At 37.6% G+C, this 12,151-nt stretch overlaps 2 protein-coding genes across 8 annotated transcripts in view; one reads left to right on the plus strand and one right to left on the minus strand.

Moving 5' to 3' along the window:
• LOC128185604 (dynein axonemal heavy chain 1-like) overlaps positions 1-7,321 on the minus strand; it is a 42,666-nt gene extending 35,345 nt beyond the window's left edge. For all 7 annotated transcript variants that reach the window (XM_052855197.1, XM_052855194.1, XM_052855192.1 and 4 more), the window contains exons 1-19: positions 7,202-7,321; positions 6,717-6,887; positions 6,452-6,524; positions 6,246-6,331; positions 6,064-6,152; positions 5,642-5,925; positions 5,085-5,246; positions 4,691-4,943; positions 4,353-4,510; positions 3,939-4,153; positions 3,487-3,654; positions 3,216-3,346; positions 2,597-2,747; positions 2,296-2,489; positions 1,774-2,002; positions 1,485-1,604; positions 1,290-1,372; positions 1,060-1,201; positions 550-705 (exon numbers count right to left, since the gene is read on the minus strand). In XM_052855197.1, the coding sequence (XP_052711157.1) occupies positions 550-705; positions 1,060-1,201; positions 1,290-1,372; positions 1,485-1,604; positions 1,774-2,002; positions 2,296-2,489; positions 2,597-2,747; positions 3,216-3,346; positions 3,487-3,654; positions 3,939-4,153; positions 4,353-4,510; positions 4,691-4,943; positions 5,085-5,246; positions 5,642-5,925; positions 6,064-6,152; positions 6,246-6,331; positions 6,452-6,524; positions 6,717-6,881 (2,859 nt within the window). In that variant the 5' untranslated portion in view covers positions 6,882-6,887; positions 7,202-7,321. The remainder of the gene's footprint in view (positions 1-549; positions 706-1,059; positions 1,202-1,289; positions 1,373-1,484; positions 1,605-1,773; positions 2,003-2,295; positions 2,490-2,596; positions 2,748-3,215; positions 3,347-3,486; positions 3,655-3,938; positions 4,154-4,352; positions 4,511-4,690; positions 4,944-5,084; positions 5,247-5,641; positions 5,926-6,063; positions 6,153-6,245; positions 6,332-6,451; positions 6,525-6,716; positions 6,888-7,201) is intronic.
• Positions 7,322-9,084: 1,763 nt separating this feature from the next.
• On the plus strand, positions 9,085-11,776 carry LOC128185611 (putative amidohydrolase YtcJ). Its single transcript, XM_052855205.1, has one exon. The coding sequence runs from the start codon at positions 9,185-9,187 to the stop codon at positions 11,096-11,098; it is 1,914 nt and encodes a 637-aa protein (XP_052711165.1). The 5' UTR covers positions 9,085-9,184; the 3' UTR covers positions 11,099-11,776.
• Positions 11,777-12,151: the final 375 nt, after the last annotated feature.

Raw genomic sequence — 12,151 nt, forward strand, 5'->3', positions numbered from 1 at the left:
AATGCATTTCAATCTACCATGCAATCAATGTTAAGAGTTTAAGAAAATAAAACTAAAATATACTACAATGTGACGATATAGTACAATAATTAATTTTAGCAATGGATAAAATGGAAGATAAGTCACAGCATACACATCTGCAGCTACACTCTGAAAATGAAGTAAAATTAAAACCCTACAATTAAGATTATATTCTACAATGACATGTAAATAAAAACACAGGGTATAATCACTACACTTTGTGGTACAGTCAAAGTAGTTTGTACACTATCATTAAAAAAAAGACATGCAAAAAACACATATGGATGTTTATTCAGTCTGGGAACTACCAGTAGTTAAAACATCTAGAAGCTAAAAACAGGAACAGTAAGCCACTGGGTGCAAGGTATAAATAAAGCTACATCTGCCATCACAGTTGATAAAACCAGGCACCCTTGGAAAGGAATCCGAAACGAGACAGAAATGGAGTCAGCTCCCTAAAAAACAATTCCTGACACAGGGTTAGACGAGTCACCATGCTCCGATCATCGTGTATGGACGGGTACTTACGTTTGTGACAGGCATACCAAACAACCTCTCGCGGTTGTTGTATGTGCTGGCCAATCCCTGAGCTTCCTTCAGCTGCTTGTTGACCCTCCTGACCTCATTAGCGATTTCATGGGCCTTGCTAATGTCAGTGTAGGCGGCCATTCCTGCCACCACCATCTGCAACAGAAATGGTTCACAATTCACAGAGCTGTATTCTCCCATTAATTAGCATATATAAAACACTAGTGACTTTGGTCCATAAAATTTTATCAGAGAGGGACCAAAATTCAAAGATCTGTAACCTCCTATAAGGTTATAGATAAAACTGGTGTTTTGGTCCATCAAATTTCCTAAATGGGGGACAAAAATTCACAGAGCTGTATTCTCCTAAAAAGTTTCCTATGCATCAAACACATAAAAAATATGTAACGGCATACATTTAATGCCGTTTTTGTAAACCATCAGAATTTTCAATACTAAGATATCAAGGATTTAGCTCTTTTAGTTTTAGGGGATTTAGTTTCCCCTTACCTGTAGTGTGTCCAGTCGGTCATTGAAGTTGGCCTGGTCCGAGCCCTGCAGCTTACGGAACCTCTCCTCATCCTGGTCAAGCTGCTCATAAGTCTGCTCCATCTGTCGCTCAATCTTGTGTGGCCAGCCAATTGCCGTCCACCTAAAAACGCAAATTTAAGTGTTTTCAAATAACCCCCTTATCAAGTACATTTTTTTCAAAGATTTTGTTAGGTTTCAGTGTGACTTACTTGGCATTGAAGTCGTCTGTGGACAAGTTATAATAAAACTCCTCTATCAACTCATAGTCATCCATAGCTTTGTCAATTTTTTCCTGTTAAAATCAAATTTATCCTTTAATTTAAAAAAATCAGACAAGAAAATTATAGATTCCATCAAAATCCAAAAATTCTGCTGATCTGAAAATAGCTATGATGTTTGAGTACCTGGTGTTCTTGGAGTCTCTCGGGGATTCCCTTCATCCACTCCCTCATGTCGGACAACTCCTCCACACAGTTAGGTTTGTTGTATAACTTACGGTTGATCTCCTTGAATTCCTCACAAGCCTATTGAATCAAATCCTTAAATCTCAAAAACCCATCATCAACACAAAAAAATATCACTAAAAAAAACTGTTACATCAAAATTACGATCATTCATTCTCCTTAAATTGTAAACTTTCATGGAAATAAAATTTGAATAAAAGTATATAATTTTGCAAATTAATGCTCTTACATCATCAGCCTGGTTGCGGAGTTTCCTGGCCAGGAGCTCCAACATGGCATTGCTGAGGTTCTTTCTCTTCTTGGAAAGGGTCTGTTTGACGTTCTCTGTGTTGACCCAGAATGGCCCAATGACGATGTTACCAGGGATAGTGGCCTCGATGATGTCCTTCTCCTTAAGGTGCATCTCAACTTCCTGTTTGACCTCCACTGCTGTGGTTCCCTCCTTCTTTTCGTAGTCACTGACAAAGAAAGCACCAAATACCAGCATTGTACAATATACCACTCTTACAATAAAAGTTCCAGGATCAACAATTTTGGATTCATTATAAACAAAATTCAATTTATCCAATAAATTTATTATACAACTTAAGTTTAGACTCAGAGGAATGAAGTGGATTTCAATGTTAGCTTCAATTTATTAAAAGATAGCATATTTTTGTATCCATTGTTGACTGTATTCCCTTTAGACATTTTTAAGAACTCTCAGTTGCTACATGAGATGCATGTTTTCAGTAAGGACCTAATTTCTTACGCGATGTATTTGTTGATGTCAAGGTTCATCAGTTCCAGATGTTTCTCATACTCTCTGGCGTAGGCTTTCATTGGGATCAGTGCCTGGTTGATGGCCTCCTTGATTTGTTTTCTGAGTTTCTCCACGGGTGGCTCATGGGCTCCCACCGACTCCAACAGAGGAGTACCCGACCAGAATATGTCCTCCAATATGTACTGAAAAAAAAATCACAAAATTTAAAATTTACTCCATTTACATGTCATGTATATTTTATTTCAAAATTGATAAATCAAAATAATTTAAAAATATATTTGATGATTACCTTCTCGAGTTGAGGCACGTTCTGAGTCGAACCAATGGCCTTATCAAACAGCCCCACCAACATTGTCTCAAAGCTGTTCAGGTTTGTGCTATAGTGGACACCCTGATTATCCAACATCAGATCCACCAAGAACAGGGCATTCCTCTTGGGCCTAACAAATGAAATACAATAAGCATCAAGGAAAAATAAAGATAATTTAGATGATACAATATGTTGGCTTCATTCTATAAGGAATAACCAACTAGCTTAGCCATGGCTGCCCATTGCTGTTTCTGTAAAATTGTATAAAGAGCATAAGGTGTCCAGGTAGCGTAGTGGACAATGCACTCGCTTTTCACCGCTGCGACCGGAGTTCGATCCCCGTGATCGACAGGGGTCGTATGTGATAGGGTATGGCGGTCGCCCGCTTGGACACGTGGGTTCTCTCCGGGTACTCCAGCTTCTTCCCACACCAATGACTCCCTCGCGCTAACATCCGTGCCAACGAGAGATATTAATATAAGTTGTAGAACTTGTTTATCAATCGTTGTAAAATAAATAAAGATCAGTTATAAAGAGCATACAACCCTGTAGTTTTGATAAGACATAGGGAGTTGATTTTTTAAAGTATGTGACTCACTTGTAGGTGCTGCTGATGAGGTCAGTTCCCCATGTAAAATCTTCAGGCAGCTTCAGAGTTGAATGGCTTGCATCAAGCACCATCTGTGTGAAGTTGACCAGGGAATCCTGAATCAGGTACCGCATGGAATCCTGTGGGTGAAAAAAATCATCCATGAAAATAAGCAAGAAACTTTCGTGAGTAAATTATTTATAACCTTAAAAAACATTATTGCTTCAAATTTAGAAGTTGAAAAAAGTGTTTATAGAAATTTCAAAGAAAAGTTTCTAACCTGCATGATGAATTTGACCATTTCCATGAGCTTCTTCAGCTTGGAGATTTCATAAACCTGAAAGTTTTTCTCGTGGATGTTGAACCAGCCCTTGCCGACATCTCGGAGTGAGGTTCTGATGGCATTCCTCAGTGTGCTGATCCAACTGTCCTTCAGGAATAAGGACACCTAAAATAAAATAGAATGTAGCTTATCAAAAAACCCAGAGGCTGGAAAGGTGAGATGTTAGCCTTTTTATTTGGTGATTATTGATTAAAATAATGAAATCATGTATAGTCAATATCTACAGCTTGTAGTGAGAGCCCTTTGACAAGATTGCCATGGAAAAGAATTATGAAATGTAACTGATATGTAGAGGTAAGTGAAGAACAACAATTGAGTTTTTATTTACAATAGTGCAATGTAATCAACATGTACAGGTAGGCAAGGGACCACCTGTAATTTTAGTTTACCTGTGAAGTGGCCTGGGCCTGTGTCTGCTCAAACTCCTCCAGCCTCATAGGTTTGGTGGTGGGAATGTGGAACAGGGACATGATCACCACTTTGTTACACTCGCTGCGCACCATCCCAATGGCCGAGATACTCTCCTCCCTGGTCAGCAGGGAGTTGAACGTGAAGTCGTCGTACTGGCTGTCAAACGGGTACTCAGTGATGTCTACATTGCAGCCTGAAAACAAGAAGGCAGATTTTACATGTCTTGGCACTGCGCAAAATCTGACCCTCTTCTATTTCTTTAACAATTAAATCAAAAATTCCTACAATTTCCAATTTCTTGATGATAACTATATTATATACAATCTGCATACAGTTGTCATGATTTTTTTTATATTCTACAGATCTTTCCTTTGATTTGGATGTGCCTATACCTTTCTCTGGTACCACAATATTTGCCTCCTCTGGTTGAGATACGAAACCAAAAGTGAAAGGATCATTCTCCACCGTCTTATCAAAGATGATGCGGTTCATGGATCGGCAGAAGTCAATGTTCACCTCCTTCTCAAGCACTTGTAGGTAATCATCCAACCTAACCACAAATCAAATTCATAAGCTTTTATATTAAAGGATTCATTGTGTGAGTAATAATAGTTGGTAAAATATCAATTTTGCAAATAAAAGTCTTACTAATGCACTTTAGCAACATTTTGTGAATCATTTAGTGTGTGAATGAGTGAAAAAAAGGGGGTGTAGGAAGGAAGTCAATTACCGTTTGTCTCCCTTGAGTCCGCGGACATCCCGGGACGCTTCGATCATTCTCTTGAGGGAGGCCTGGTCCAGCTCCCCCACCCCCTCCATTGGCATACAGTCCACATACAGACTGTACCGGACCAGGGCTTCCGTGTTCTTCCTCAGCCGGAACGCATCCACCACTCTCCTGGCAAAAACTCTAGGATCCTCTCCCCTAAACATCAGCCTCACCCTGTGAATCCAGTACTGGCTGGGAAGCTCTATTCTGGAACCTTTATCATAAATTAAATTTAAAAAACTTTGAATTTATTCTTCCATAAACATGAGTAGGATATCCTTTATTGAAATTTCAATTTGGATCACTTGAGCCATTCTGCACTTTGTAATGCTACTATTAGATTTTATTTCCTCACCATCTGGCTGAATTCCTCCATTGATAACTGGCTTCCCTGAACCATCCACCACACGACCTTGACTGTTGACCTTTTGCACAAGGTAGCACTTGTCTTCTGGGTTATAGTCCAACACTCCGACCTCAAACCAATCGTACACAATCTTAGGGTCTGTTGGATCCACTGAAGAGAATATAAATAGTTTTAAAGCCATTAAACAAAATGCTAGGACTAATTTATTTACATCAATTTAAAATACAAATTCTCCATAACGCTACTTAAAAAAATTGTTTGTTTGCCCTCTAAAGAATGACTGATCAAAACTACCCTATTCAAAATATTTTCTTTAAAAACCTGATTGTCTTTTTGAAAAATTCAGTTATTTGCAGCTATACAATTTTTGCACAACTCAAAATTAAAAAAAAAACCTTTACTTTCTTCCGACCCAATCATAAAACACTGAGTGCATGGTGAGAGGGCAAACATACAGTGCCTTTACACACTTTGATTATGCCATAAAAAATTTTAAAATCGAGTAATTGTAATTTATGTGCACATCTATATCAACATTAACTTACACTCTTTGTCTGAATCTTTGCTAGGCAACAATGCTAGCCCAGGGACAGGTTTTCTGTGTCCATTAGTGTGTCCCATGAGGATCCACTCGCCCGAGGTACGGATGTCATGTTCCTCATTGTCAAACAAATGGAGGGGGAGGTAGGGAGGGAAGGGGGCGGGGTCATTGGGATCCACATTCAGTTTCACTGGGAACTGGCTCTCTTTTGGCATTAACTGATCAGTCTTAATTCCCTCAGATTTAAGGAGGGACTTCAGGTCTAAGGTGGAGTATAATCGTCTCCTCCTGCAACGATGAAAGGAAGTGAAAATGAAGTTGTGCTTTATAAGTCAAATTTCTTATCAAGCAGAGTCATTGCACCATGGCTTGAGTTGATATTTGATATTCATTTAACAAAAGTTGTTCATGAATTAATTTTCTGACCTTTCTGTTTCGATTTTCCTGGGGCATTCCCCAGGTTTTGTGTAAAATGGCAATTCTACTTTTGGCTCTGATGCTTCAATGGGAAAATCCTGTAAATGAATTATGAAAATAAATTAATGTTATATCCATGATTGCATGAATAATAAAGATAAGAAATACTTTTAAAAAGTTAAAACGCTTACAGAAATGGCTGTGATTTCGGTGCTTGGACCATATGTATGCCCTTTCAGTGTCTCTAACACATCTGTTTTTTCTTCAAATGCTGTCACTGTCAACCAAATAAAAATTAATCAATAAAGACATCAATATATCAATGAAATGCTTCTTGCTTGATGGATTTTATCTGCGTATGCACAATTTAAAGACAAATCTGATTAAACAAACAAACCTTTGGGTATGTGTTTTTCTTTGGCGACGTTCCACAATGTGTCATGATCTGTTAGAGGTCCCTCTAACACTTCCTGGAAAACATCCAATTTCTCACCGTTATCGTATGCATGTTTAAAAATATGCACATGTTATATAGGTAATTACTGTAATTGATTGCCTTATAATTTACTTTTTGCGAAAAATTTTAATATGTAAAATAGTTTGTTTTTGGTCAAATAGGCTGCCCTTTTTTATTTTCAATGTATCATTCAATACAAACTCACTGCAACATCTGCTTCTGTTCCAATGATATCAGAGTAAAATCCCCGCTGCTTGATTTCCGGGTACTTCTGACCATCAGCTGTAGTTTTACTCGCACCCTCTACGCGAGTTCTGTTGGCAGAAAACGGTTTCCCACCGTGGGAACTTCTGCTCATTCTTGACGTCATATCAACCTATCAACAAATATTAACGTCTTTTCATAAGACATTTATTCAATCACCACATATATTGTTATATAAACAATAGTATGGAATAAGTAGAGTAATAATAAAATCAATGGTTGGTCTACAAGTTGCAGATATCTCTAAAGAATACTCATGTATGGAACTGTGTTAAGAAATACTACGTAGCCATTATATAGCCAAGGGGCACCGATTATTTTACTAAAATAATGAAATACAAATTTATCATTGACGTATCGATTTAGAAAGTGAATTTAACATAAAACTATGGTTCTGATTTGTCTCAAAATAAAAATAGACTTTACCTTCGGCTTATAAATTCATTCGTAAGTTCTGAGTTTTCTCACACTGCCGACAAGTTGAAGCAGTTTACATTCAAAATGGCGTCGTCTCCTAGCAATGGGCAGGACCTAACAAGCGATATCCTTAGTTTTTTAAATATTTCTCATGACATATACTTGCAAAGATGTAGCAAATTCTATAAGATAATATTACAATGTTATCACTACAGTGATTCAATAGTATATATATCTAAAATATAAAGAGTAACAACTCATTTAAACCGTATAACGTTATCGCTTATTTTCCGCTTCGTTGGAGTTTCCCGCCAAGTTTCAAATTTGTAATGTGGATTGACCCCCCCCCTTTCCATTTAACAGACAAAATCTAAATTTTTCATCATATCGATATAGAATCACATATAAACTATAACTTCTTTATGTCAAAATGCACTTATATAAATTTTAAGGAAGGTTTTAGATCAACTTGAATTTGTCAGCTGTTTGTAAACTTCTATGTTTGCGTTTCTTTCAAGTTATCCATATATAAAAATCCCTGTAAATCCCTTGTAGCTAGAGTTCATTGACATTTTCTATAAAATACAGTTACAATAACAAGTAGTACTTGGTACTTGTGAGCTTATATCATACATCTATAAACACTAATAAAATGATATACGTGTACGTCTTCCATATGATAAAAAGTGACAAAAATTACATAGAAAAATTCATAACCTATAGAACAGAACATTTATTTCTAATTTAGAGCCCAGAACAGACAGGTATCCAATTATAACAATTAAAAGGGAAAGATATGTCAATGAATAATATAAGTATAATTAACAATTATAGAAAATGACACTGTTAATTCCAACAATATTGTACCATTTCAGGTAAAATGAGTACAATGTATAAATAAGTGTTTTACTAAATACTATAGTATGTTATCATTAATGAATTTGCCCACAAAATTAAGAATTTCCTTGTCTTCAATACTGAGTTGCCGTAAGAGAGTTTTTTTTTTTTATATCATAATCTAAAGCTGAAAAATTTGGAAACATGCCTTTATTTATAACTGAAATATTTCTTTTCCTTAGTGCATGATCATATATTTGACATGTTTTCAAAAAATGAGTTTCATCATCTATACTGTTAGAATTAAGTCTATTACATAATCGATTCTTTTCAAGAGATGTTGGCAAGTCTACCTACTTCAGTTTGCTACCTGTGAGAGGAAATTCTTAATGGGCTCCAAATTATCTTTATAATAAATAACAAATCTAAAAGGTTGTCCTGGAGTATGGATAGGACGGGGAGGGGGGTGGGGTGCTCCAACCCTCGAACACCCAGCACCACCCCATTCTCGATGTTCCAAATTGGATAGGCTACAAGCGTACTTTAAAAATCCACCCACTAAAATCTGGTCGATTGAGCTATCTCATATTCATCATGCTCTATAAAAAAAAATTGAACTTTTTGAATATGAATGTACCCGTGCGTCTGACTCCAACACAGTGTCTTTTATTGAATTTAAGGTGAATGTTAGTTTTACCTGCAAAAATAAAAATTTTGACCTACTCTGCATGCGCTCTATAGAATATAAACAGCCGCAAACCGGTTCATATTTGTATTATATAAAACGTATCTGTCAAATACAATTTCTTAAAAAAAAAATAGGATAACAAAGTGAAATGTTGTATTTAGACGCAATGATCCAAAACTACTTGCATTAGTTTTGCGTTTATTATTATCTTGCTTTGACTGACACAATATCTTTTTCATCACGTTTTCCGTGAACGATACAATGAATTTAAATATTTTATTTGTATCCTGTGAACCATGTACCCCAGCTTGCTTGATTTTCAACAGGACAAAATCTCTCTAGTTTCGCCAAACACTGTTGGTTATTTAAACACCCATCCGTGCAATCTATTCTTAGTTAGTCTGGCCGACAACTGACTTGCAAGTTGTCATTCCGTCAGTCGTCTGAGCTCGACTTTCAAAACAAAAATGCTGTGTTTGTGTTGGACATTGCTAACCCTAGCAATAACAACCTCAGGAAAAAGCCTATCGAAATCATCGACTTTGACCCCAAAAGATCGCCTGCTCTTAAGAGAGATCGAATGCCTCCTGGAAGACGAAGCACTTTGTGACCAAGACTCTATGCCGCAGCAAAGCAATGCCGTCAAAAATACTATCTACTTCAACGGAAATGTGTACACTGTTGACGGAACAGACTGGGACCAAACCCCCAAGGAGGCAATCGTGGTGCAGGATGGGAAGGTTGCGTTTGTGGGGTCTAACCAAGATGCGTTAGAGTACGTCAATTGCGAAAGCAGTGTGCTGGATCTAAATGGAGCGACGGTGCTGCCAGGATTCCATGATGTCCATATTCATCCGTTGGAGGCTTCGTCGCGCGTTGGTAGCACCTGCAAACTTACGTCGGACACAGACCCCGAACTAATGAAGGATATATTCAAAACATGTGCTCCAAGACAAATCGGGACGGAGTGGGTTCTGGGCGGTGGTCACTCCATTACAAGTATTCTGGATCACATCGAAAAGGGAGGGAGACCTCCCAGGGAAATCATTGACGAAGTTCTGCCGGATGTCCCCGTGGTCATGCTGGAAGAAACCTCTCACTCCGTGTGGGTGAATTCCGAAGCGCTCCGAAGGGCAAACATAACCAAATGGACCCCAGTGAGGCCCGGGGGTGTCATCATGCGAGAGGAAGGTACGGGCGAGCCCAACGGAATCCTGCTGGAGGATGAAGGAGTATCGATCATGGAGTTCGCGATGAAACCAACGCCGGAGTTAGAGGAGCTGAACTATGAAGGCCTGATAGACGGTCTGTGGTATCGGAATGAGAACGGGATCACTTCGGTCAGTGACGCCAGGGTCTATTGGGGACGGGGAAACGACAAGACCTGGGAGCGGGTATGCAAGGAGGGGAAGTTAACAGTGCGTGCCAATCTGGCTCTATGGGCGTATCCCCAAAAAGATGATTCACAACAAATCGAAGCCCTCAAGGATATGTTCTCTAATGAGAATCCAAATTGTTTCCTCCGGAAAAACCAGATTAAGGTCTATATTGACGGTCTTTTGGACAGTACCACGGCGGCAATGGAAGAACCATACGTGAAGAACTTACATTTACCGGGAATATCCGACAATAGGGGTTTGAACATTTTTGATCAACCACGGCTTGCAAAATACGTCAAAGAGTTGCAGAATTTCGACAATAATAAACGCTACGATTTTCTAGTCCACGCTATCGGAGATCGGGGTGTTCATCAAGCACTGAACGCATTCGACGAATCGTGGATCTCCGCTGGAACGCGTCATCGGATGACCCATTTGGAGCAAGTGAAGCCCGAAGACATGAACCGATTTCAAAAACTAAACGTTATTGCAGATTTTCAAGTGGCGGGAAATTTCACCAAGCCATCCACTAGAGATCACATTGAATCTTTGGTTGGCAAAGATCGCGCTCATGATTTTATTCCATTGCGAAGCGTGTACCATACAAACGCCCATGTGACTCTGAGCAGCGACTGGGACGTGAGTACGATCAATCCATTCGTTGGAATCCAAAATGCTATTTCTAGAGGTCATCAGTCAGTAAACGTCAAGGACGCGGTTGAAATGTACACGATCAATGCTGCCTTTGCAATGAGACAAGAGCACGTGGTTGGTTCCCTAGCAACTGGGAAAGACGCCGATCTTGTCGTCATTGACACCGACATTATGGACCAAAATAACGAGGATGTCATTCATAAAACTAGAGTTCTGCAAACCGTTTTAGCCGGAGAAGAGGTTTACTCGACTGAGGACCAGAACCAGGTGAATGATGTCACTTGCGAAGTTTTTGAAAACAGAGCCGAAAATTGCCAGGACGGTCATTATTGCTATACAAACCCATAACGAAAGAGTACGAAACACCGCAATGAATCAATATATTCTATTAGTATTTTCTACTGAACATAATAACTTTAATAAAAGTTGGAAGTGCGTTGTTATTATGAATTTTTATGTTGAAAACAAACAGTGTGCTTAGTCATGTCATTTGTATTTTATTTGAAAAAAAAACTTCATTACGATACAGATTACAGGCTTTTCATAAATTTCATTAAAACATAAGCCTTTTAATTGTCTCAGTGTACTTAATGATTTTGATTGTGTTGATGTTATATACCCGACTGTTGTCTGGATTTGTAAATTGTGATGTAAAAAGATGTAACTAAATAAAAATAATAATAAAAAAAGTATTTAAACATTAACTTGGGTAACTTACAAATATAAGTGTTAACATTTCATAATTTCTTCATCGTTACGCAGTAGGCATGAAATAAAAAATCTGGTGTCTTTCTTGAAACTTTGTTAATTTTAAAGCTATAATCAGAGGAACTTATTGATTTGATATTAACTGTCCAAAACAAGAATTTTCGGTTCGCAAATTGGAAGAAGTATATACATGTATTTGAGAAAAAAAAAAATCCTAATGTTTTGTCTGAAAAAACAAATTTTACAAATGATTGTCTAAATCTTATTTTAATGTTTGTCCAAAAATGCAAACTTAATATGCTTTAATTAATATAACAAAATCTGACTATATTTATATGACGCACAGAATAAACTTTGAAATTCGTTTTGTTTTTCATGAAAATAAGGAAAAAGAATAAATTCACATAATTTTTGTACATAAGTGTATGTGGTGAAATTGGGAAAATTACCTTTCGTATCTTGTCTCTTTTTTTTAATTATACGATCAACAGCTCAGAACGCTTTATTCTGATTGTATTTAATTTTTAGTGCAGAAAAAATGTCCAATTTAAGCTATAATTATGCATGAAGGTCATGATTAAGGAATTTATTTCTCGAATCTAACAAAATAAGGCCCTTCCATTTTATCAAACCTTTGCCTTAAGTGCTCTTTTGATGTGAATTTTAAGTAAAATGAATTGAACCAGGAGTTCG

This window comes from Crassostrea angulata, chromosome 5 (assembly GCF_025612915.1).
Source record: "Crassostrea angulata isolate pt1a10 chromosome 5, ASM2561291v2, whole genome shotgun sequence".
Lineage (NCBI taxonomy): Eukaryota > Metazoa > Mollusca > Bivalvia > Ostreida > Ostreidae > Magallana > Magallana angulata.